At 41.9% G+C, this 27,639-nt stretch overlaps 1 protein-coding gene across 1 annotated transcript in view; it reads right to left on the minus strand.

Moving 5' to 3' along the window:
• Positions 1-224: 224 nt before the first annotated feature.
• The window catches only part of LOC115105562 (microtubule-associated protein 6 homolog), a 29,689-nt gene continuing 2,274 nt past the window's right edge, over positions 225-27,639 (minus strand). The window contains exons 2-5 of the mRNA XM_029627742.2: positions 6,177-6,396; positions 5,628-5,860; positions 2,231-2,341; positions 225-782 (exon numbers count right to left, since the gene is read on the minus strand). Coding sequence (XP_029483602.1) covers positions 638-782; positions 2,231-2,341; positions 5,628-5,860; positions 6,177-6,396 — 709 coding nt within the window. The 3' untranslated portion in view covers positions 225-637. The remainder of the gene's footprint in view (positions 783-2,230; positions 2,342-5,627; positions 5,861-6,176; positions 6,397-27,639) is intronic.

Genomic DNA, 27,639 nt, shown 5'->3' on the forward strand with positions numbered 1-27,639 from the left:
TGCCCTAAAGCATTTAGAAAGGGGTCGCCCGAGAACCTCAATATTATTATGTGAGTGTGTTTCACATGTTTCATTTTGAAGTGTGTTTATTGTAGGCTATTTTCCACTGTGCTTTTCAATGTCAGTTCTATCTTCTTCAGTGTACTCTGAGTTGTGGATAGCTTCTTGGTCTGTTCTAAACTAACACCAATAAGTCACACACCAATAAAAATACAACACAGATTAGCAAATCAGCAAGTTATCTATATTTATTTGCCTTTGAATTGATCAATATACAGTTCTTTTTTTTCTTTCAATAAGCACTTTATGGTTTGGCATTTCTAACATCATTACCAAATTAAAACATTCTCTTAAAACAAAAGCATGAAACGGAAATTAAACTTATAGCACCTTTTGCATTTGCATTTGCTCAAACAGCTATGACCGCACTGCCCTAAAGCTGTTTCAAACACGCTACGTGCATCCTATTTTGGTTAGCCTCCTCACACAGAGGAGTTGTTAATGGGGTATTTCTCTTTTCCCAATAGAACTGAGTTGAAAATACTAGATATGTACAGTACAGAACAAGACAGCAGTCCCTCCCTGTATACCATATGCCTACAGTACAGTATGTCCCTACAGTACAGATCTAGTGGATCTACTCATACTTTACATCTGGGGCAAAGTGCACAACTACGCCGCTCCTCCGTGGTTCGGGTCTTTCCTCCAGTGGTTCTGGTTCTCCTCCAACGGCACCCTGGGAATGATGATCACCGGGTCGGAGAACCTCGTCATTAAGCTCTCTAGGAGGCGAGGCAGCACAGAGTTAAGACACAAAGAAAAAGACAAAAACAAAGAGACACAAGATGAGGCATTTCTCAGAGGCCAATCACAAAGAATTTTGCTGAGTTGAGTTGAGCACCCTGTGACTACTCATATCAGAGGGCAACATTATACTGCCACAGTGGGGATGTGAAGCTACTAAAGCTCTCTCTTGGTTTCTTATCACTTCAAACCTAAAATAGCACAAAAAAACATAGTTCGCCTGCCTACCTTCCTCAATTCCAAACAAAAGTTAAAATGTTTCTTCAATCAAAGTTAGAGTTTTGCATTATGTTCAGATCAATAAATAGCCACTGCTCTCTGAGTTTGAATCCAATCTGTCAGCTGAAACCTTCTCAGACTAAAAGCTAGAGCACACAAATGGGAATAATGAGAGTCTAATGAGAGTCTCAGGGTGTTCAAGGACAAACAGCCACAGGACATTCAGGAATAATCTAATCTAAAATGAAACTTGAGGGGACTAAAACATGCACTTACTATCTTCTCCAGTAGCAGAGCTGTCTCTCTCCAATGCTAGAACTACTGTACCTCTCCACTCTATTCCGACCATGCACCCCAATAAACATTGAATCGACATATTTTCAATAAACAATTCAGATTTAGCACCAAGTCCAGGCCATATAAAATAACCACACATTTAGTAATATTATATAACATTTGGATTGCAGGTCCCATTCAGACACCATAATGACATTACATCAAATGATAAAAATTATCAAACCGAAAAGGATAACTATGTGTTATTATAAACATATATCTGTAGGTGTGTTTACCCACAGGTTTATTAATAATTTATATATAATCACACTGGTAACGTGTGTAATTACGATATCACTTTGATATAATATCAAATAATGTTATATCAAATAATAGTGGTTGCACGGTAGGGTTAATCTAGTTGCTCTAAAAATAGAAAAGGATGGGCGATCTCTAGTCATCTGTGTGAATAATTCAAAAGTCACATTTTACTACCCAGCCATGCAATTTGTTTAGCCTTGGCCTATTTCTTATAACCAGGAGCAATGAATGCATCTAGCATCTTCTAGTAGCTCAAGGAGGGATTCCAAGATGGTCTGTACTATAGCCATTCTACTACAACAAGGCAGACCCAAGGCCTCCTTAAGAGAGGAACCTTAAGGAGACATACATACATTATAGGACATGACAGCCAACCATTCACACAGACAGACAAACCCCACACACTCATTCCTCTACTCTAGTTTCCATATGGAAGAGAAATATATGAGGGATCTGACCTGGTGGGAACTGTATCGGAGTACAACGATTTTCAAAACAAAACTGTGCCACTATCAAAAAAAATAAAAATCATGACTTTGAAATACATCTTATGAGCACATATGAATGAGGGATTTGTGGCTTGTGGCGGCTGGGTGTGTTTTTAGGTTACCTTGGAATGGGTAGTGTACAGCCCCACAGGTGTTGCTTTAGCGTCTGCACCCAGCCTGTATCACGGATTGGCTGACAGAGCTGTATGTAGTGGTACTGTTTTAGCACAACCCTTCAAATGAATCAGAATGTCACTCGTTAGGTTTTCTAGAGGTAGGATTTCACCTTGCACAGTATATCCAAATTTGACATCATCGAAAAGCTAATAACGATACCAGATGAAGCTGGAAAATATAGTAATTACATGATTATAATGATTTTAGAAATATCCAAATGTCACATTTGTTACACGCAGAGAAAGAACATTTCATTAATCATACAGTTTGTTGGCCCAGTAAATACATGACATCCGATTCTGGAATAATGTTCTACCCATCCTTAACTTGCATATTGCTGTATAATTTGGTCTTTGAATATATTTGGGACACATGATGCAAAATAATATATCCCTCAGCTCTCACATAGTGTAGCAGCAATATGCAAGCCCTTTGAAGGATGTCAGAACTCATGCCAGAATCTCTTTGATAAGCGCTAAAGAAAACCCGAAGGCAAAATTCTCTTCCATGTGGATTCACTCACTAAAGAGCATCTCATGTCTCACAAAGACAAAGACACAAAAACAATTCAACAAATACCTGCAACCACTGTTCTTTCACCCTCCTCCTCCTCCATACGTTTCAACACAAAGAACCAAGAGGACACAGCTTTTTCTGCTTTTGCATTTATTCATAATATTTCAGTAAATAGGAGCAAGCAGAGAGAAACACAAGCACGTCACAGTAAAATATTTGTGTCCAATACATTCTGTAACTTCTTTGTACCATGATTCTTTTCTATAATTTTTTTGTTTCTAATGCTTCGGTTAAAGATGGATAGCACCGGGTGTGCTGTGTGTCAGTACTTTACATGTATGACCCCCCCGACACCCCTTCCTGTGCTACGAGAGAAAGACCCCCCCCCCCCAACCAAAGGCTGCAAAATGCTAATGAGATGGCCCTCACCCTCCGCTCCGTGGGCACATGCTCAGTCTAAGCAGAATATGGTATGGTGGTTCATTGTGACATACTAACTCAAGACACCACCATGGCAAATGGAGAGACAACACGCTCCAGTATTCAAAATGGAGGGGAGGGAGCCAGGGGGCTCTGACTAGCACAACAGATGACAACAACACAAGAGAGAGACTGGGGAGTGTGGGGTGGCCCATGACAAGCAAGTCCTGCACAGCACAATGCACTGCTCTATTGTGGTCTACCCCATCCCAGGAGTCTGAAACGCTGTTCTGGTCTTTACTACTGTCTGCTAAGACACAAGTAGACATGTGTAGTAGCCAATAGAGCTCTACTGGCACTATACAACCAATATAAACCTGATTCATTTTGACATAATGAGGTTTATGTTTGTAATACAGATCATTTTCCTTGCTCGCTCAATATATCCCATTCAAGAAACTGCATACATATGCAGAAGTATGATACAAATGTAAACCAACTATAAAATGTAGTTTCGCTGCTTGTCCTAATTCAATCAAGTCGTTCTACATTGGTAGCCTATGACTACTATATTTAGATTGCCATAGAAGGCAGCAGAGGAGAGATATATTTGGAGTTGAATGTGTTTAATATAATCTTGACATCTACACGTAATCTTCTCAATCTAATGTAATCCACACACACACACACACACACACACACACACACACACACACACACACACACACACACACACACACACACACACACACACACACACACACCTGGTCCAGGGAAGAGGCCAGTTGTTTGAGGCCCATGCTAGACAGAAACATAGAGACACCGCATGCATAAACCAAAAACAAAGACAGAAACAATATGTCCAGAAAAATAAACATTCCAAACGGCCAGCATTCAACTTACCATAACATCGCAGACACATTTTTGGGGGGTATGTTACAATAATGGTATTAGCAGAAGTAATTAGTGTTTTATACCCAAATAAATAGATGAATAAATAAAACAATAAATAACATATAATTATAAAACCATGAATCTGCTGAAAGAGAGAAAGAGTTTTAACTCGTATCACATCAAGCCATACACCTCTTTAGACCTCTGGGATGTGAATATTGTTGTTGGCTTCTCTCATCTGCTAGTGCCATAGGGGCCTAAATAATCATGTTGGTTCCAGTCAACCATGACTCTGTGTGTGTGTGTCCTAGCTAAAGCTACATAGAGTGTATATCGGCTGGGTGAAAGCATAGCTAAAGACCATAGAGCCACAATATCAAATTCCTATTGTGACTCAGTGAAATGTAATGTCGTTTAAAAAAAAATGCTGAATGTAATTATAATTGCATGATAGTAACATTTTATTCAGTGGGAATTCTCATCTGCTGTGCAAATGACTGGTCTAGTAATGCATAATAATCATGTTAGAGTAACCCAGATGGCTCACAGCTTGGCAACAAGGTTGCTGAAACAAGCCTTGTCTGACCTCTAAAATACCTTGATGAATGAATTTGACTGCAAAGAGAGAGAACAATTTGAATGAGAGGGTATGACGTTGTAAATGCTGTCCTGACAATTATTTGTTCAAAACCATTCTCACATCATCCACAATCAACATAGTTATTAGGTTTACAAAATTAGACATTGCATTCAAGAATGATGGCAAAGTTGAAGCATCTTAGTAATGCCAATCTGAAACCAGACAGACTTGGGGCCCTGCTCAAGAAGACAGCATTCAGGAAATACAGAGCAGGTACAAACTCAGCCATGGATCGATACACTCAAAGCTGCGTATTTATCAAAGATTTTCAGACCGTTATCCTAGATGAGTATCTTATGTGTCTATGCATACATTTATAAATGTATCTTTGCATACATTTGAAAGTTACAGCTACAGAAATCGAGTCCAGTCACTGAGCCAATTTTCATGGTCTTCTCATTCCCAAAAATCCTTGATAAACTCAACAAAGCAATCTGTTCAGTTGGAAGATGGAAGCCAACCACACAGGCTTGCTAGTCGGTGGGCTCATGCAACAATAGCACGTGCCATTCATTGGCTAACCAGGCAACCGGTAGCCATGGTAACCTTGAGATGGAGACGTGGAGAGAGGGGGGTGGAGGGTGGCATCGGGGAGCAGAGGAAGCGGATGAACACACCCCCTTGTTACTACGGTGATCTAATGTAATGTGAGGTGGGGAAGCAACGACATGTCATGTCACAACCCTGACATTTACTGTAACTACATCTAATTTAGCCAAGAGGCAGAGAGAAGAGAGAGAAAGAGAGTTAGAGAGAGACGAGAGAGAGGGAGAGAGACAAAACATAAAAGGGATGAGAACTTCTAATTAATTTTGCAGCCTTCGTGTTCTTTCCCCAAAGAAGAATAAAAAGTAGTGCTAAATGATTTTTACTCTTTTGCCTCAGCCAGTTTGTTGTTCATCTCTTTACTTTTCTCCTTGTCCCCCACCGCAGGCCTGGACTCAGTGGGCTGGTTCTCAGAGGTCGTCTTCTTGGTGCCCCGCAGTGCTGTGCTGCCCGGCTGCTTCTGCTCTTTGGCCTTCTTGACAGGTTTGCCGCCCTGACTAACTACCCTGGTGCCCGCCTTTTTGGGTTTGGATCGGGGAGCACTGTTAGACCTCTCAACCTAGGCACAGGGGATGAGGGAAGATGGAGATTTATTTATATATACCATCCCCAAAGACATTAGCAGCAGGTGTAAATAACTCTGCAAAGATCTGTAACTCCTCAGTTTGATATTGTGTTTGCTTCAGTATTACTGATATGATTTGCCATCACAACATACACAGTAAAGAGAACAGCAGCCCTCCAAGAGAAAGATTCTGTCATTACAGTGGGTTTTAAAACGCACTCTGCACGGCTGTGGTTCTGAATAGGTGATTAGCTGCATTATGGCTGTACCATGGGAGTAGTCAATAGGACATGATCTAAAACGTTCTCACCTTGGTCTCTTGTAGCCCTTTGTAGGGCTCATTGTACAGGCTGCGTATCCTCCTCCTGTCCACAGCCTTGTTGTCATTGGGCTGCTGTTTGCCCTGCTCTCCCCTGTAGGTGGCGCTATAGCTGGTCTCCAGGCTGGTCTTCTCATCAGGGGGAAGGTACTGGGACTTGGCTCGGATCAGCTTCACTGGCTTCACATCCCTGTGGGCTTTGAACTCCGTCCTACGAGAAGAATCAGCACCAAATACACTCAGTAAAATAGCTCTCTTCACATTCCAACCTACAATCTATTTATAGAGGAGAAGGAGAGAATAGGAGAGAAGACTAAACCTGTATTGTCCCAAAGGGCAATTTGTGTTGCAGCATGTAGACATTTAAAAACCCCATGAAATATGAAGCAATCACTTACAAACAAGTACATTTACATAGAACTGTTTGGATATAGAAATATATGTAGTGGAATGACTGGGTCTCCCCCACAGTATGAGTGAGTGAGTGTATGTAATGCATAGGAGCTGGGTGGTGACTGCGCCAGGCAGCCGGCGGCTCAGGTGTTTAATATAGTCCAGACACAGCAGTTCTTCAGAAGGTCAGCTCCATGGCTTTCACACAGAACAACCTGACCTCTAGTCTGTCTCATAGAGGGGTTCTGTACGGGACGAGCCAACCTCCAGACACATCCAAGAGCAATTAGAGATAGGCATCAAAGTGAGATATGTTCACTATCAATTCTATAGCAGGTATATAAACGAACATGTTGCTACTAATTGGAGTTTTAGATTGAACTGCCCATCATAGATAAAGTTGATTTTAAAAGTTGTAATGGATTTTGAACTCATAAAAGCAGACCTAATTTTCCATAAATGACTACATGATAGTCTTCTCACTGATGGGCATCTGAAGGCTGGGACATGACATATTAACTTATACTCACTTAACTTATTGGAAGGTCAGGTGGAAACATTCATTCATTATGTCTTTTATTTATTTATTTTTATTTCACCGTTATTTAACCAGGTCGGCAAGTTGAGAACAAGTTTTCATTTACAACTGGCCAAGATAAAGCAAAGCAGTGCGACAAAAACAACAACACAGAGTTGCACATAAACAAACGTACAGTCAGTAACACAATAGAAAAATCTATGTATAGTGTGTGCAAATGTAGAAGAGTAAGTAATTCATGCAAATGAATTACTTAAAAATCATACAATGTGATTTTCTGGATTTTTGTTTTAGATTCCGTCTCTCACAGTTGAAGTGTACCTATGATAAAGATTACAGACCTCTACATGCTTTGTAAGTAGGAAAACCTGCAAAATCAGCAGTGTATTAAATACTTGTTCTCCCCACTGTACTGGGGTGCAAAAGTGCAAGAAGATAAATAACAATATGGGGATGAGGTAGTTGGGTGTGCTATTTACAGAATGGCTGTATGAAGGTACAGTGATCGATAAGCTGCTCTGACAGCTGATGCTTAAAGTTAGAGAGGGAGATATAAGTCTCCAGCTTCAGTGATTTTTACAATTCGTTCCAGTCATTAGCAGCAGAGAACTGGAAGGAAAGGCGGCCATAGGAAGTGTTGGCTTTGGGGATGACCAGTGAAATATACTTGCTGGAGCGCATGCTATGGGTGGGTGTTGCTATGGTGACCAGTGAGCTGAGATAAGGTGTGGCTTTACCAAGCAAAGACTTATAGATGACCTGGAGCCATTGGGTTTGGCGACGAATATGTAGCGAAGGCCAGCTAACGAGAGCATACAGGTCGCAGTGGTGGGTAATATATGGGGCATTAGTGACAAAACGACGGCACTGTGATAGACTACATCCAGTTTGCTGAGTAGAGTGTTGGAGGCTATTTTGTAAATTAAATTGGATTTGTTGCGAAATAGGATGCCGATTATAGATTTAATTTTGGATTGGAGATGCTTAATGTGAGTCTGGAAGGAGAGTTTACAGTCTAACCAGAAACCTAGGTATTTGTAGTTGTCCACATATTCTAAGTCAGAACTGTCCAGAGTAGTGATGCCAGTCGGGCGGGCGGGTGTGGGCAGCAATCGGTTGAAGAGCATGCATTTAGTTTTACTAGCATTTAAAAGCTAGAAAAAACTTCCTCATCCCTTTCCCACTGCTCCTTCATACTATCTTACCAGTGTATAAAACGTTTACATTTTTCTTCCGGTTGATTTGGCTTTTCACAGTGTATTTCCTTCCTTGTCAATGTCCATTGTTCATGTGACTAAGGTGGCAAACACCAAATGACAACAGATGACTCCCGCCCTGGTCCCTGGACAAGGACAAACTACCTGTCAAGGCTCTCCAGTGACCCCACTCTGTGCAGCAGGAGACCCCAACCCCGGCACAACCACACAACACACACCAAAAGAATAAAAGACCACAGTGAAAAATTAAATGTTCCCTTTGTGGACTACATCAGTGAAGGGAGGGGGGATTAGGTAACACTATTACTGGCCTGGATAGAGGAAGCAGCCCAGGCAGGCTCAAGTACTACAGAATAGGGTTGCACATTTTGGGGCATAATAAGAGGTGGAAACTTTCTGTGGGAATTAATGGGAATATATGGGAATTAACGGGAATATATGGGAATTAATATTAATACCATTTAAATGTAGATGTTTTCTTGCATTGGATATATTTACCATATCATATGGAGACAGAAACATAAACCTTTACCTTATCAAAAGTAGACATAATTGCAAATTATTAAATCCTTCCAATAGAAATAAAAATAAAAATTTAGTTACGAATTGAACTTTAATTAAACGAGTTGACTCTTCACAAGGGATGATTTCACTGAACAACAAAAGAAAGGGAATTATTGAATGATCCCCAATGATCCATCGCATCTCCCAAAAACATTTTCAACATACATCTGTTAAATGATAGTCTTGAAACTAAAGCTTTGGTTGTCTTCCTCTCAGGCTTCCATGTCTTCTGCCTGGACCTCCTCAATGTCCACCTCTTGAACATCAGACTCCGAGGCCTCATCTTCACTGTCACTTTCCAACCTTGTTGAAGATGGCTCGCTTTGAGGCTCAAAAAGCCTAAAATTTTCCTGGATGGCCACCAATTTTTCAACCAATTGGTCAGCCTGTTGCGTGCTTTGGTGTGTGTTCCCAAACAAGGACCAGTTGCGCTTTGAGGTGGCTGATGTTGGTGGGATTTGGAGGATGATTGAGGCAACAGGGGAAAGAGCCTCAGATCCACAAAGTCCCTTCCACTAGGTGGCTGATGAGATATGTTGGCACGACTGCCATATTGCATCTCCATCCCAAAGCCTTTTCTTGGAAATGTACTTCGCCAGACTGCCAAGAACCTTGCCCTCATCCAGGTAAAAGTGGCAAGACACGATAGTGATGAAACCATAGGCCTTGTTGATCTCTGCACCAGACATGATGCTCTTGCCAGCATAGTTGGGGTCCATCATGTACACTGCGGTCTGTATGGGCTTCAGGCAGAAGTCTTCACGCTTTTTGATGTATTTCAGAACTGCAGTTTCCTCTGCTTGGAGCAACAGTGAAGTGGGCAGGGCAGTATGGATTTCTTCTCTTACATCTGCAAACAGAGTCTGAACATCAGACAGGATGGCATTGTCACCCTTAATCTGTGCAATGGCTACTGCTATGGGTTTCAGGAGTTTCAGGCTGCTTACCACTCTCTCCCAAAATACATCATCCAGGAGGATCCTCTTGATGGGGCTGTCCATATCAGCAGACTGTGATATGGCCATTTCTTGGAGAGACTCCTTCCCCTCCAGGAGACTGTCAAACATGATGACAACACCATCCCAATGGGTATTGCTGGGCAGCTTCAATCTGGTGTTCTTATTCTTCTCACTTTGCTAGGTGAGGTAGATTGCTGTTATAACTTGATGACCCTTCACATACCTAACCATTTCCTTGGATCTCTTGTAGAGTGTATCCATTGTTTTCAGTGCCATGATGTCCTTGAGGAGCAGATTCAATGGATGAGCAGCACAGCCAATGGGTGTGATGTGAGGATAGGACTCCTCCTCTTTAGACCAAGCAGCCTTCATGTTCACAGCATTGTCTGTCACCGGTGCAAATACCTTCTGTGGTCTAAGGTCATTGATGACTGCCTTCAGCTCATATGCAATGTATAGACTGTTGTCCCTTGTGTCTGTGATTTTGTAGAATACTAGTTGAGGGGTGGAAATGATGTAGTTAATTATTCCTTGCCCACAAACATTCGACCACCCATCAGAAATGATTGCAATACAGTCTGCTTTCTCTATGATTTGCTTGACCTTCACTTGAACTCTGTTGATCTCTGAATCTAGCAAATGAGTAGATAAAGCATGTCTGGTTGGAGGGTGTATGATGGGCGAAAATAATTAATTCAGAAATCTATTCCAATACACATTGCCTGTGAGCGTCAGAGGTAAACCAGTTGCATACACAGCTCGAGCAAGACATTTATCAGCATTTGTCTGACTAAGTTTCTCCATAGAGTAAAAAAAAACTTCTGATTCCAGGAGGACCATGAGCTGTTGCTATCGATAAGTTGTCTGATTCATCATTTTCACCTCGAATAGAAGTAGATTAAATTTTGTCAGAGGTTGCTTCTTGTGAGCGCTGAGGGAACTTTATGCACTTGGCCAGATTATTCTGCATCTTTGTTGCATTCTTCACATATGATATGGCACAGTATTTGCAAATGTACCCCGCTTTTCCTTCTACATTAGCTGCAATGAAATGTCTCCACACATCAGATAGTGCCCGTGGCATTTTCCTGTAAAGATTAGAGAAACATGAGTAAAAAAAAAACAATTCCATGTACAGATAAATAATTAAGCAGTTAGATTAACCAACTCCTTTGTAAGATAAATGTTTTAAAATGAAACATATATGGAAACAGGTGAACAGGTAACACTCCTCGGTTAGCAGGCTCAAGCAAGCTAAAACCCACATGGGAGAAAAAACTAAATAGCAGAAATTATTAACAAGTTAGAAATTATTTAAAACACACTTTGCTGTAGGCTAATCAAAACTTACCAGAAAGCATGTAGTCCTTGGCTCAGACAGTGTAGTAGTGTGGGCTCAATAGCATCTCATTAGTGTGCAAGATCTTGAGAATCAGCTGTACATGTGATGGAAGAATGCACTGTGCATGCAGAGGGTTGCAATTCCATTGAATTGGGGATAGTTTAACCAAAAGAAGCCACAAGACCTAGAATTACCTGATGTGTATCCCACAAAAAAAGTCTCACTGTTATAAGCTAACTTTTTTGATGAATTTAAGCAAAATCCCCCAAATTCCAGGGCTTAACTTCCCATGGAAAATGTCAGAAATTTACCGAAAAGTTTCCGACCCTTTGCAACCTTACTACAGATCCATTATAACAATTAAACTGCTGCTGAAGATCACGTAGACAGATATGAAATCTATCACACTTTAGCTCAACCCATGGCAGCTACTGTAGCATGGCCATGGATGGATGATGAGAAGGCTTATATAACAGCCAGCCAGCCTTAAAGACCACTAGGTTATACACACTGTCCTATGTGTGGTACAAATGAGTTTCAGGCTGAAAATAAATCAGGCTGTATCTGTAGCTGGCTCTTTTCCATCACAGTATGAATCAAAGCTGGATCCATACCTCAGAGATCCTCTTGTAATAGGTTGTCATGGGATCGAATGTGAGTGGAGAAAAATGACAGAATGTGTGGTGATAAGGAGAATGCCTCAAAGAGAAAATGATCTGCATTCTCTTTCTCTTATTCTGACACCAATGGAACATCATCTGCTCTGCCTTCAAACCACAACTAGGGCGGTGGCGGTCATGCTATTTTGTCAGACGGTGATCGTCAAGCAAATAACTGCCGGTCTCACGGTAATTGACCGTTAATTAACATAAACACATGTAGCATTTTCTGGCTTCAACGCATAGCCACTGATGCAGACCTTTGGAACATCTACATCACAATAAATCCATTATTTATTTCAGACAAGTAAAAAAAAAACATGATATGAAGAAAATGTAGTCTATTTCAGAAGAACAGAATAGAATAATCTGAGTTGTCATTATGTTAGGTCCTGATCTGGCTATGCCATATGGCTGTGGGCTACACAATTAATTTAGCAGACAAGATTTGTTGGGCTATATGGTTTGATTTTTAATACATTCTAAGGCTGCATAATGCGTCTCTAATGATGATTTGAAAAAAGTCACATGAAATGCATGGCTGTACACACTTCATCAGTCTCTCATTCACAATTTGACAAACACTTGATAAGGCCTCAAAATTCCTGGCTGTATCCCCTTTGTGTGGCCGTAATGCACCCTAAAAAAATCCATGCCTTTTGCAGCCAGTGGCCATTGTGCCCTTAGGCTGAATATAACAATTATAAGTCCCTTCTCCCGGCCGCGTGCCGAAGCACATCTCACTTCAATGGCTATCTGTCACGTGATCGGGTCTTTCTCACAAGCTACAAGTGAAGACCGACACATCTGGGATGCAACTGCGCACATGTCCTTATCCAATTCCCAGGTGCATATTGAACATATTGGAAAAACTGTCCACATTTACTTCTGACCCACTGGAATTGTAATACAGTGAATTATAAGTGAAATAATCTGTCTGTAAACAATTTTTGGAAAAATGACTTGTGTCATGCACAAAGTAGATGTCCTAACCAACTTGCCAAAACTATAGTTTGTTAACAAGAAATTTGCAGAGTGGTTGATAAATGAATTTTAATGACTCCAACCTAAGTGTATGTAAACTTCCAACTTCAACTGTATATAGGCAAGGTAATCAGGGAGGTGATGAAGTCCAGGTGAGTCTGATGCGCAGGTGCGCGTAACGATGGTGACAGGTGTGCGCAATAACAAGCAGCCTGGTGACTTAGAGACCGAAGAGGGAGCACACGTGACATTGTGGTTCCTTTAAATGGCAGACAGTTAGGCTATACTCCTGTTTCTAAAGAGAAGCAATGTGCTTAATATTTGGAAAGTTTATAAATCAACATATAGTAGGCCTAGCTTAAAGAAAACTGATGGGATTCTCTTTTTAATAGAGGCCATCACTCTGTTTTCTCACGCAATTACATAGCCTATAGAAATGTTGCACAACATGAGCTCATGGGCTCTCATGAAGTGTTTGATTAGATTTTCGATAACATTTGCATTGATGTCAGAGTGATTAGAGGAACAATATAGTGCTGAGTACCAGGCTGTTAGCAAGTTTTGGGAGGCTAGTAATGACCATCAGCAGCATCAGAGCTTGGAGAAGCCTAATTACTTGAACTAAACGGCTTGTGACCGCCAGTGTGGAGGTAATACGGTCACCGTAACAGCCCTAACCACAACATCCAAACTTGGTCTATCTACATCAGCCCTCTATCTCGAGCTATCCTATACAGTGGGGAGAACAAGTATTTGATACACTGCCGATTTTGCAGGTTTTCCTACTTACAAAGCATGTAGAGGTCTGTAATTTTTATCATAGGTACACTTCAACTGTGAGAGACGGAATCTAAAACAAAAATCCAGAAAATCGCATTGTATGATTTTAAGTAATTAATTTGCATGTTATTGCATGACATACGTATTTGATACATCAGAAAAGCAGAACTTAATATTTGGTACAGAAACCTTTGTTTGCAATTACAGAGATCATACGTTTCCTGTAGTTCTTGACCAGGTTTGCACACACTGCAGCAGGGATTTTGGCCCACTCCTCCATACAGACCTTGTCCAGATCATTCAGGTTTCGGGGCTGTTGCTGGGCAATACGGACTTTCAGCTCCCTCCAAAGATTTTCTATTGGGTTCAGGTCTGGAGACTGGCTAGGCCACTCCAGGACCTTGAGATGCTTCTTACGGAGCCACTCCTTAGTTGCCCTGGCTGTGTGTTTCGGGTCGTTGTCATGCTCGAAGACACAGCCACAACCCATCTTCAATGCTCTTACTGAGGGAAGGAGGTTGTTGGCCAAGATCTCGCAATACATGGCCCCATCCATCCTCCCCTCAATACGGTGCAGTCGTCCTGTCCCCTTTGCAGAAGAGCATCCCCAAAGAATGATGTTTCCACCTCCATGCTTCACGGTTGGGATGGTGTTCTTGGGGTTGTACTCATTCTTCTTCTTCCTCCAAACACGACGAGTGGAGTTTAGACCAAAAAGCTCTATTTTTATCTCATCCGACCACATGACCTTCTCCCATTCCTCCTCTGGATCATCCAGATGGTCATTGGCAAAGTTCAGATGGGCCTGGACATGTGCTGGCTTGAGCAGGGGGACCTTGTGTGCGCTGCAGGATTTTAATCCATGACGGCGTAGTGTATTACTAATGGTTTTCTTTGAGACTGTGGTCCCAGCTCTCTTCAGGTCATTGACCAGGTCCTGCCGTGTAGTTCTGGGCTGATCCCTCACCTTCCTCATGATCATTGATGCCCCACAAGGTGAGATCTTGCATGGAGCCCCAGACCGAGGGTGATTGACCGTCATCTTGAACTTCTTCCATTTTCTAATAATTGCGCCAACAGTTGTTGCCAACTCACCAAGCTGCTTGCCTATTGTCCTGTAGCCCATGCCAGTCTTGTGCAGGTCTACAATTTATCCCTGATGTCCTTACACAGCTCTCTGGTCTTGGCCATTGTGGAGAGGTTGGAGTCTATTTGATTGAGTGTGTGGACAGATGTCTTTTATACAGGTAACGAGTTCAAACAGGTGCAGTTAATACAGGTAATGAGTGGAGAACAGGAGGGCTTCTTAAAGAAAAACGAACAGGTCTGAAAGAGACGGAATTCTTACTGGTTGGTAGGTGATCAAATACTTATGTCATGCAATAAAATGCGAATTAATTACTCACAGTTGAAGTGTAACTATGATAAAAATGACAGACCTCTACATGCTTTGTAAGTAGGAAACACTGCTGATTTTGCAGGTTATCCCCCCACTGTATGTACAGAGTAACGCTTCCTTTTGTATGGCATGTTTATATGGAAAGTTATGTTTTATTTATTTAACTAGGCAAGTCATTTAAGAACAAGTTCTTATTTACAATGACGGCCTACCAAAAGGCCTCCTGCGGGGACGGGCTGGGATAAAAAACTAAGAAAATTTTACAAAACGCACATCACGACAAGAGAGACACCACAACACTACATAAAGAGAGACCTATGACAACAACATAGCAAGGCAGCAACACATGACAACACAGCATGGTAGCAACACAACATGGCAACAACATGGCAGAAACACAACATGGCAGCAGCACAAAACAGGGTGTAAACATTATTTGACACAGACAACAGCACAAAGGGCAAGAAGGCAGAGACAACAATACATCACGTGAAGCAGCCACAACTGTCAGTAAGAGTGTCCTTGATTGAGTCTTTGAATGAAGAGATTGAGATAAAACTGTCCAATTTTGTTTTTGCAGCTAGTTTCAGTCGCGAGCTGCAACAAACTGAAAAAAGGAGCAACCTTTAACAGAATGTGACTGGCAGAACAGTTGTTGTATATGGAGGGTGAGGACTGCAGTTGGTATCTCATATAGGGGGAGGGTGGCCTACGAGGATTTTATAAATAAGCATCAACCAGTGGGTCTTGCGATGGGTATACAGAGATGACCAATTTACAGAAGAGTATAGAGTGCAGTGATGTGTCCTATAAGGAGCATTTGTGGCAAGTATGATGGCCGAATGGGAAAGTAAATCTAGCCGCTCGAGAGCACCCTTACCTGCCGATCTATAAATGATGTCTCTGTAATCTAGCATGGGTAGGATGGTCATCTGAATCAGGGTTAGTTTGGCAGCTGGGGTGAAAGAGGAGTGATTACGATAGAGGAAACCAAGTCTAGATTTAACCTTAGCCTACAGCTTTGATATGTGCTGAGAGAAGGACAGTGTACCATCTAGCCATACTCCCAAGTACTTGTATGAGGTGACTCCCTCAAGCTCTAAACCCTCAAGAGGTAGTAATCCCACTGGTGGGGAGAAGGGTATTCTTCTTACCAAACCACATGACCTTTGTTTTGGAGGTGTTGAGAACAAGGTTAAAGGCAGAGAAAGCTTGTTGGACACTAAGACAGCTTTGTTGTAGAGCGTTTAACAAAACATCCGGGGAAGGGCTAGCTGAGTATAAAACTGTATCATCTGCATATGAATGGATGAGAAAGCTTCCTACTACCCGAGCTCTGTTGTTGATGTAAATTGAGAAGAGTGTGGGGCCTAGGATCGAGTCTTGGGGTACTCCCTTGGTGACAGGCAATGGCTGAGAAAGCAGATGATCTGACTTCATACACTGCACTCTTTGAGAGAGGTAGTTAGCAAACCAGGCCAAAGACCCCTCAGAGACACCAATACTCCTTAGTCGGCCCAGAAGAATGCAATGGTCTACTGTATCAAAAGCTTTGGCCAAGTCAATAAAAATAGCAGCACAACATTGCTTAGAATCAAGGGCAATGTTGACATCATTTAGGACCTTTTAAGGTTGCAGTATCACACTCATAACCTGAGCGGAAACCAGATTGCATAGCAGAGAGAATACTATAGACATCAAGAAAGCCAGTCAGTTGATTATTGACACGTTTTTCCAACACTTTTGATAAACCGGGCAAAATTGAAATTGGCCTATAACAGTTAGTATGATGTATGACGAAGCTTGCCTTTAACTAACCCAATAGATAGACTGAAACACTATCTCTGTGAGCCCCCAATGTTTTGATGTAGTGTAACACTCCTCAGAACTGTAACCTTATCAAAGTTGTTCATGTATTTAATTGAACCTTTATTGGCATTTGATAATAAGATCTTACTGTGTGGCATTTCAAAAATATCTAACTTAGGACACTGCAGTTATATATCAGTCCACATTTATCAATACAACTAAATTACCCATCAAACTCTAAAGTTTAAGCATTTGGTCAGATATGATAAATTGACCCAAACAATTGTATTTTCTCATAAAGTAAACTGCCCAGGATGTTGATGAGTGGACTAGTGGTTAAAGTAAGAGCGGCTGGCGGTTAGATAGATAGATCTAGCTCCAGTGGAGTGGAAGTGAGATGGAATCACAGAGTTGTTACATAAAAGGATTGAAGTCCACTTTTAATGCTTGGGCAGGAAAAGAGAGGAGAGACAGTACAAGGTCAGATTATACAATGTCTGTGGCCAAGGGCACAGAATGCTACTACCCGCGCAGGGTGCAATTGACGGGGTAGTGGTAGGCAGAGAGAGAGTCAAACACAAGTCTATACTGTACATAGCAAGCTGGACAACGTCATACTCATATGACTGGTAACAATTAAGCTAGTGTCTTCCAGGTCAGTGTGTGCTTGGTACCTAGTCTACTTCCATTTCTTTCAAAACAGATCTTTGTCAAAGACAAGTATGAAAATGTTTGACATATGATGTGATTTGCGAGGTTTCTTGAACATACAGTGCCTTGCGAAAGTATTCGGCCCCCTTGAACTTTGCGACCTTTTGCCACATTTCAGGCTTCAAACATAAAGATATAAAACTGTATTTTTTTGTGAAGAATCAACAACAAGTGGGACACAATCGTGAAGTGGAACGACATTTATTTATTGGATATTTCAAACTTTTTTAACAAATCAAAAACGGAAAAATTGGGCGTGCAAAATTATTCAGCCCCTTTACTTTCAGTGCAGCAAACTCTCTCCAGAAGTTCAGTGAGGATCTCTGAATGATCCATTGTTGACCTAAATGACTAATGATGATAAATACAATCCACCTGTGTCTAATCAAGTCTCCGTATAAATGCACCTGCACTGTGATAGTCTCAGAGGTCCGTTAAAAGCGCAGAGAGCATCATGAAGAACAAGGAACACACCAGGCAGGTCTGAGATACTGCTGTGAAGAAGTTTAAAGCCGGATTTGGATACAAAAAGATTTCCCAAGCTTTAAACATCCCAAGGAGCACTGTGCAAGCGATAATATTGAAATGGAAGGAGTATCAGACCACTGCAAATCTACCAAGACCTGGCCGTCCCTCTAAACTTTCAGCTCATACAAGGAGAAGACTGATCAGAGATGCAGCCAAGAGGCCCATGATCACTCGGAATGAACTGCAGAGATCTACAGCTGAGGTGGGAGACTCTGTCCATAGGACAACAATCAGTCGTATATTGCACAAATCTGGCCTTTATGGAAGAGTGGCAAGAAGAAAGCCATTTCTTAAAGATATCCATAAAAAGTGTTGTTTAAAGTTTGCCACAAGCCACCTGGGAGACACACCAAACATGTGGAAGAAGGTGCTCTGGTCAGATGAAACCAAAATTGAACTTTTTGGCAACAATGCAAAACGTTATGTTTGGCGTAAAAGCAACACAGCTCATCACTCTGAACACACCATCCCCACTGTCAAACATGGTGGTGGCAGCATCATGGTTTGGGCCTGCTTTTCTTCAGCAGGGACAGGGAAGATGGTTAAAATTGATGGGAAGATGGATGGAGCCAAATACAGGACCATTCTGGAAGAAAACCTGATGGAGTCTGCAAAAGACCTGAGACTGGGACGGAGATTTGTCTTCCAACAAGACAATGATCCAAAACATAAAGCAAAATCTACAATGGAATGGTTAAAAAATAAACATATCCAGGTGTTAGAATGGCCAAGTCAAAGTCCAGACCTGAATCCAATCGAGAATCTGTGGAAAGAACTGAAAACTGCTGTTCACAAATGCTCTCCATCCAACCTCACTGAGCTCGAGCTGTTTTGCAAGGAGGAATGGGAAAAAATGTCAGTCTCTCGATGTGCAAAACTGATAGAGACATACCCCAAGCGACTTACAGCTGTAATCGCAGCAAAAGGTGGCGCTACAAAGTATTAACTTAAGGGGGCTGAATAATTTTGCACGCCCAATTCTTCAGTTTTTGATCCACTTCATGATTGTGTCCCACTTGTTGTTGATTCTTCACAAAAAAAATACAGTTTTATATCTTTATGTTTGAAGCCTGAAATGTGGCAAAAGGTCGCAAAGTTCAAGGGGGCCGAATACTTTCGCAAGGCACTGTACTTGCTCACCTCTTACACACATCTAATACCTCTAACAACTCTAAACCGCTAATAAAGTCTAATTTTACGTATCTTTACTCCCTCTATTATGTGGTGCTAAAATGAAACTTTCCTCTGCCAAAACAAGCTGTTATTTGATGAGGTCTTACCAAGTTAACATACTGCATTTATTATTGTAGAAAAGCAGGTCTTGCCAAGATAACATACTGTTTTTCTTACTGCTGTATGGCTATCCGCTAATGGTTCTGCCTGGTACCTGGAGCTGACCCTGCAGGAAAGGTGAGATATGTTGTGAAAAGCGCCATCACTATGACGTTATGACACTGGCACTGACAAGTGGTGGAGGGATGCCAGGGAACAACACTGCTAAGATACACATGTTACCCTTCTCTAACATAGCATGCCAGGCAACAGCCAGGCAGAGAGGGAACAATCTGGCACTTCTCTCTTAGAGACTTAGAAAGGGCAGAGAATGGCAAAAGGACCATTAGCACGCATAGCTACAGCGCTAGTCTGAACAAATCTATTGCCAAATAAAATCTCTCAGCCTTAATTAAAACATGCCATGTCAGTTAGGTTACATCCATTCATGAGAGGATATGGAATAAATCCAATTGATTGCAGCATTTACATTGGACAGTAAAGTATCATCAGTGTTAAATACAAATAATTATCATCATAATTATCACAGCCAGTCTTTTTTACTGTAAATTTACCTTCCTACGACATCCCACTTTGGCAGGACAGAAATTCTAATCTGAAGCCCATCTGACTGTGACACAGAGTTTCCAATAAACAATAACATACACATTTGAAATGATTGCACGATTTACTACACGGCAGAATCAATAATAAATCTATACATAATACAGTACATAACAGAGGAACGCAGCCAGACATTCTCTAAACACTTGAGGTGAATCAATCAATCCCAGTGTACAGTAACAGTGCCTTGATTTACTGCCACTGCTTCTTTTTGTGTCCGTCAGCCATGACATGTAGCCAACTGCTGATAGTTCCTGATCAATACGCTCTCCTCCCTCTGGGATCAGCTTGCCTCTGGCGTTATGGGAGCTGAATCTGTAGCCTGTCAAGATTGCCCATGCAGTCAGATGGCTATTGGCTACACTGTGACATATTGCAACTCAGTGAAATCACCACAGAGTGGGTTGTACGTTCTGATGCATGGCTAAAGCTAGGAGGTACCCACACCTTTAATAATGTCAGCTGTGTCTAGCATTTAGTATAATAATGTTATTTGGCAGACATTTTTATCCTAATCAACTTACAGTCATGCATGCATATGTTTTACTTGTGGGTGGCTCTAGGACTCAAACCCACAATCCTAGCGGTGTAAGCGCCATGCTCTACCAACTTAGCCATCATGGTTCTCCCAACTATTTCATAGCAGCAGTTACATTTTTTACACCAAATAAACACATGTTTTGTGAGAAGTGAGCAAGAGCAATGTAAACTGCCTCAAGCTGGTTATGCTAATTTCTTGGCTTTATACAGTACATTATATGCATAGACACTAACTGAATACGGAATGACCATAATCCTCAAATGAATGTTTAACACTTTAATTAGAGAATCCTTTCTTCAGACTATCATGTAATGCCACACCTCTGATCCTAACCTGCCTGCATCTATAGGGAGTTCCTGGAAGCTAAGCTTTGTGAGGAGAGATTGAGCAGCATGTCCTGCCCTCCCTCTCTTTCTCCATCACTCTCTCCCCAGTCAGAGCCTGTGTGGTTAGATTCAGTGATTCAGCACGCATTGCCTGCATGTCGGTGGAAATACCGGGCTTTACAGGCCTTCTAAGAGGATCATTTTTAAATCCACTCAAATCTGTTGGCCTCTTTACAATATTTCAGCCGCTACTGCTGCTCTGCTCACATGCGACATTCATTCTGCAGGCACACTCATCTGCATTGGGATCACCCTGGCCTGGACTGGTTGGCAGTGTGCAGAGAAGAGTTCCCTATGGCCAGTGAATGACTAGCCAGTTGTCCATCTAACCGTGATGAGAGTGAGGTGGGTATTGAATGAGTCAATGGTGTTTGTAAAATAAAATAAAAATCCCAATAAATAAATCAATTAATCAATGTTGGCATGAACATGTTGTGCTGTAATGCAACCTGAAAACATCTCAAATAAACAATTCATGGCCTCTGTCTCGCCCCCTCTGAGCTAAAGGAAACTAAGCTAAACTACCTGTCTACCTTAAAGTAATGCTACCTGCTCCCCATTCATCATCCACAGCTTATTGCACATTATGCAATAGAGGAAGACGTAATTGCCTCTGAAAGCCCAGCATTTGATTGTTTTCTAATTAGATTGCAACAAAGGAAAATAACTGCTTAATGAGATGAAGAGAAGAAGTGTATGTGCTGTTGCTCACTGTGTTTATTGTCTGATTACCCCAGCAGGAAAAGGCTGGTGGTTGGTGTGGATGATAATGATAGTGGAGTAAACAAAACATAACAACTGCAGGTGAGGCCTGACCCTAGGGTTATTCTCATGCAAAAGTGACTTTCAAAGTGTAAACATGGAACAAAGCAGGAAGGCAGCTGAGCTGAGGGATCTTAACCTCTGCTCTGCCTGAAGTGGCAGCAGGTTCCTCAGTCACAGCTAATACAAATCCTTGAGGTCTACACAATGGTGGCTTTGATGGAGATAGAAAATAGAGGTCTTTTGAATCAAATTTTATTGGTCACATACACATGGTTAGCAGATGTTAATGCGAGTGTAGCGAAATGCTTGTGCTTCTAGTTCCAACAATGCAGTAATATCTAACAAGTAATCTAACAAATTCACAACTACTACCTTGTACACACAAATGTGAAGGGATGAATAAGAATATGTACATATAAATAAATGGATGAGCGATGGCCAAGCGGCATAGGCAAGATGCAGTAGATGGTATAGAATACTGTATATACATATGAGATAAGTAATGTAGGATATGTAAACATTATTAAAGTGGGGTTATTTAAAGTGACTAGTGATACCATTATTAAGTCAATTTATTAAAGTGGCCAGAGGTTTGAGTCTGTATGTTGGCCATGCTGTCTGTGCGGGTGGACCATTTCAGTTTGTCTGTGAGGTGTAGGCCAATGAACTTAAAACTTCCCCCCTTCTCCACTACTGTCCCATCGATATGGATAGTGGGGTGTTCCCTCTGCTGTTTCCTGAAGTCCACAATCATCTCCTTTGTTTTATTGACGTTGAGTGAGAGGTTATTTTCCTGACACCACACTCGGAGGGCCCTTACCTCCTCCCTGTAGGCTGTCTCGTCGTTGTTGGTAATCAAGCCTACCACTGTAGTGTCGTCTGCAAACTTGATGATTGAGTTGGAAGCGTTTATGGCCACGCAGTCGTGGGTGAAGAGGGAGTACAGGAGAGGGCTGAGAATGCACCCTTGTGGGGCCCCAGTGTTGAGGATCAGTGAGGTGGAGATGTTGTTTCCTACCTTCACCACCTGGGGGCCGCCCGTCAGAAAGTCCAGGACCCAGTTGCACAGGGCGGGGTTGAGACCCGTGGTCTCGAGCTTAATGACGAGTTTGGAGGGTACTATGGTGTTAAATGCTGAGCTGTAGTCAATGAACAGCATTCTAACATAGGTATTCCTCTTGTCCAGATGGGATAGGGCAGTGTGATGGCAATTGCATCGTCAGTGGACCTATTGGGGTGGTAAGCAAATTGGAGTGGGTCTGGGGTATCAGGTAGGGTGGAGGTGATATTATCCTTGACTAGTCTCTCAAAGCACTTCATGATTACAGAAGTGAGTGCAATGGGGCGATAGTCATTTAGCTCAGTTACCTTAGCTTTCTTGGGAACAGGAACAATGGTGGCCATCTTGAAGCATGTGGGGACAGCAGACTGGGAAAGGGATTGATTGAATATGTCCGTAAACACTCCAGCCAGCTGGTCTGCGCATGCTCTGAGGACACGGCTAGGGATGCCATCTGGGCCGGCAGACTTGCGAGGGTTAACACGTTTAAATGTTTTACCACGTTGGCCATGGAGAAGGAGAGCCCACAGGCTTTGGTAGTGGGGCATGTCAGTGGCACTGTATTGTCCACAAAGCGAGCAAAGAAGTTGTTTAGTTTGTCTGGGAGCAAGATGTCGATGTCTGTGACGGGGCTGGTTTTCCTTTCATAATCCGTGACTGACTGTAGACACTGCCACATACGTCTCGTGTTTGAGCCGTTGAATTGCGACTCTATTTTGTCTCTACACTTTGCTTGTTTGATTGCCTTGCAGAGGAAATAACTGTACTGTTTGTATTCGGTCATGTTTCCAGTCGCCTTGCTTTCAGTTTTGGGCGAATGCTGCCATCCATCCACGGTTTCTGGTTAGGAAAATAGTCACAGTGGGTACGACATCTCCGATGCACTTGCTAACAAACTCGCTCACCGAGTCAGCATATGCATCATCAATGTATTGTCTGAGGCTATCCGGAACATACCCCAGTCCACGTGATCGAAGCAATCTTGAAGCGTGGAATACGATTGGTCAGACCAGTGTTGGATGGACCTGAGCATGGGAGTTTCTTGTTTTGGTTTCTGTCCATAGGCTGGAAGCAACAAAATAGAGTCATGTTCAGGTTTGCAAAAGGCAAGGCGGGGTAGTGCTTTGTATACATTGCGGAAGTTAGAGTATCAATGATCCGGAATGCTAACAGCTCGTGTCGGACATTCGATATGCTGATAGAATTTAGAAAGTTCTGTTCGCAGGTTACTTTTGTTAAAATCCCCAGCTACAATAAATGCAGCCTCAGGATGTATGGTTTCCAGTTTACATAGGAGGGGGGGGGGGGGGGTTGTTGTTACTATAATCGAAGAGAATTCTCTTGGAAGATAATGTGGTCGGCAATTGATTGTAAGGAATTCTAGGTCAGGTGAACAAAAGGATTTGAGTTCCTGTATTGTGATTACACCATGAGTCGTTAATCATAAGGCATACACCCCCACCCTTATTCTTACCAGCGAGATGTTTGTTTCTGTTGGTGCGATGCATGAAGAAACCAGGTGGCTGTACCAACTGACAACATATCCTGAGTGAGCCATGTTTCAGTGAAACAGGGAATATTACAATCTCTGTCTCTCTGGAAGGCAACTTGTGCCCTAATTTCGTCCACCTTGATATTTACAGATTGGACATTGGCAAGTAATATGCTCGGAAGCGGTGGATGGTGTGCTCGCCTTCTGAATCTGACCACTAGGTTGCTCCGACTACCTCTCCTGCGGCGACCGCGATATTTTGGGTCGGCCTCTGGGATAAGACCCCATGTCCAGGGTGGAGGTCCGAATAAAGGATTCACTTCGGGAAAGGCGTATTCCTGGTCGTAATGTTGGTAAATTGACATCGCTTTTTTTTTATCCAATAGTTCTTCCCGGCTGTATGTAATAACACTTGAGAATTTCTGGGCTAACAATGTAAGAAATAATACATAAAAAAATCAAATAACTGCATAGTTTCCTAAGGACCTGAAGTGAGGCTCCATCTTGTCGGCTCCATCTTGCACAGGCGCCATAGTGATCACATCTGTCACAGTCCATACCATCCACCATGTTATGCACTCATGTTATTGTGAAATCAAAATAAAAAGGTGACAAGTGAGGAATGACTGAAACTGGACATTAAAGCAAGGCTTTCACCATGAATGCTACTTCTTTGGGGCATGCAGGCGGCACAGAGTCATTTCAGATGGCCTACATTTTGAAAAGACCGCTGCAGTCCAGGCATAGCTCTTGGTTCAGCTTCAGTACTTTTGTTTTTGTACCATGAGGGCAGTTTTATTTACTTCACTGTGCCATAAACAATCTCCTCTGAGAGACAGCTATTTTCCATTGTTTTGGAGAAATGGTCGACTGGCTGAACACAAATTAGGATGTGGCCCAACTATTCAGTCAGGTTCCATCTGTAACTTGAAGTCAAGAAGCTTCATATTCTATTCATATCCATATCCACATCCTGACCATAGAAAGCCTTTATTTTCTATGGTAGAGTAGGTCAGGGTGTGACTAGGGGTGTTAATCTAGTTTATATTTTCTATGTTTGGGTTTTGGTATGATTCCCAATTAGAGGCAGCTGGCTATGGTTGTCTCTAATTGGGGATCATACTTAAGTAGCATTTTTTCCACCTGTGGGTTATGGGATATTGTTTATGTTTGGAGTTAGTGCACATAGCACCCCAGTAGTCACGGTTTGTTCGTTTATTGTTTATGGTTTTGTTTTGTTAAGTTTCACTAATAATGAAGTATGTGGAACTCATATCGCGCTGAGTCTAGGTCCAACCATTACTACGAACATCGTGACAAAGAGCTTGGATAAAAGTCCTGGTTTTCTGAATAGGCCTCATTTATATGTTGTAGGTCCAGGAGGAGAATTACATTAGCATGGCTGAATTGGGAGCAACCACTAGATGCAGAAAATCTCATTCACATCCCTCATTTGTATGAATGTCACGTCAATCTCCAACCATGCAGTGGCATACAGTGACACAAAGTTTTATCATACACAATTATAAACAGTGTCATGAAAGCAAGGTGAATGAAGCCGCTCTGAGCAGTTAAAAGCCCAGTGCAGGAAAAAAATGATTTTCCTGTGTTTTATATATATTTTCACACTGAGGTTCGAATAATATTGTGAAAATACCGCCTGAAATTTCAGTCTGTTTTGGTTCGATGGAGTTTTGGCGGTAAATTAATTAATAGACCAATAGCACCTAGTTTTCAGTTTTCCCATTCCCACTCAGACGACTCCCAGACAGTCCTAGCAAAATGATTGCTTCAGAAACTGCTCTTTGCTTAGAAGCTATTTTTGTTTGTTTTCAATTAAAATTGTCAAAAATAATCACAGTAAGGTACTTAATTGTTACCTAGAAATGATTTGCTATTACGATTAAAAAAGTCTGTATTGGACTTGTAAACTTCAACACGGTCAGACTGGGATATCTGTCTGTCAGTCCTCAGACACCCACATCCCAAGGAGCCTAGTCCCCATCGGCAAGGCTCTCCATAACAGTGTGTGTTTATATGTGTATGTGTGAGCACGTGCGTGATCATGCGTGTGTGTGTGTGAATGTGTGTGTGTCAGAGATTAACCAACAGCCGACCTGCTTCTTTCTTTCTCAGTGCTCGCACAGACTCAGGGCTCCTGCTTGTCACAATGCAGCCATTTCATGCCATGTGAGGACTGAGCAGGTCTCTTTCCGCCCTGGGCTGGTCCCCACTGGCTGCAGAACAATACTGACACAACAACAGTGGAGCGCTCCACTGTGACCAGCTGCCAGACTTGTTTTTTATTTTATTTCTACCTTTATTTAACCAGGAAAAGCACATTGAGACCCAGAGTCTCTTTTTCAAGGGAGACCTGGCCAAGAAGGCAGCAACAATCAATACATTACAGAATTAAAACATACAACAATACAATACAACAACACGATCCAGCTTTAAAAAACCATTTACACTCTTATGTAACAGTCTTTCATCAACATTTTAAATTAATTCAGTGGCACTGACATATCTACAGTAGATGAAGCATGGATTGTAGACTATTCCATGCCTCTGGTGCACAAGACGAGACTAATACTGTAAATGTCCTGGGGACTTTAAGTAGCAACCACCTAGCAGACCGGGTATGGTAACTGCTGGTGGTGAAGGAGACCAGACTACAGATATAAAAAGGGAGTTTACCCAAAAGGGCTTTGTAGATGAACACATACAAATGTAGCTTTCTGCACATATAAGTTGAGGTCCAAACTACCATTTGGTACAAGGTGCAATGGTGGGTGAGTGACTTAGCATTTGTATTAAAGTGCAAGGATGCATGATTAACAGAATCCAGTCTCTGGAAGACAGAGGAGGCTGCATGCATATACAACAAGTCACCATAATCAATTACAGAGAGAAAAGTGGCCTGAACAAGATTCTTTCTAGCCATAAGCGGGATTGAAGCTTCATTACGAAAATGAAAATCCAATATCAATTTAAGCTTTGTCACAAGATTATCCACATGAACTTTAAAGGACAACTTGTCATCCAACCAAATACCTAGGTATTTGTAGGATGACACTTTTTTATGGATAATATGACAATGCTCTTCTCTGGCTGAGTGCGGGCTCTGGTAAAGGTCATGAATTTAGTTCGTTGTACATACAAGACCAGTTTGAGAACATAAAGGGAGGCCTGCAGTGACTGAAAAGCAGTCTGGAGCTCTTCAACAGCCTGAACCAGAGAAGGAGCACATGAGTATATGACTGTATCATCTGCATATAGATGTAACTTTGCTGGTTACATCCCATTTCCCAAATCATTAATAAAAATTGAGAACAATACAGGAGCTAGAATGGAACCCTGGGGCACACCTCTATTAATCTCAAGAAAGCTAGACATGTGATTGTCCGCATATACACATTGTGTTCTGTCAG

The sequence above is a fragment of the Oncorhynchus nerka genome, linkage group LG22 (assembly GCF_034236695.1).
Source record: "Oncorhynchus nerka isolate Pitt River linkage group LG22, Oner_Uvic_2.0, whole genome shotgun sequence".
Classification (NCBI taxonomy): Eukaryota; Metazoa; Chordata; class Actinopteri; order Salmoniformes; family Salmonidae; genus Oncorhynchus; species Oncorhynchus nerka.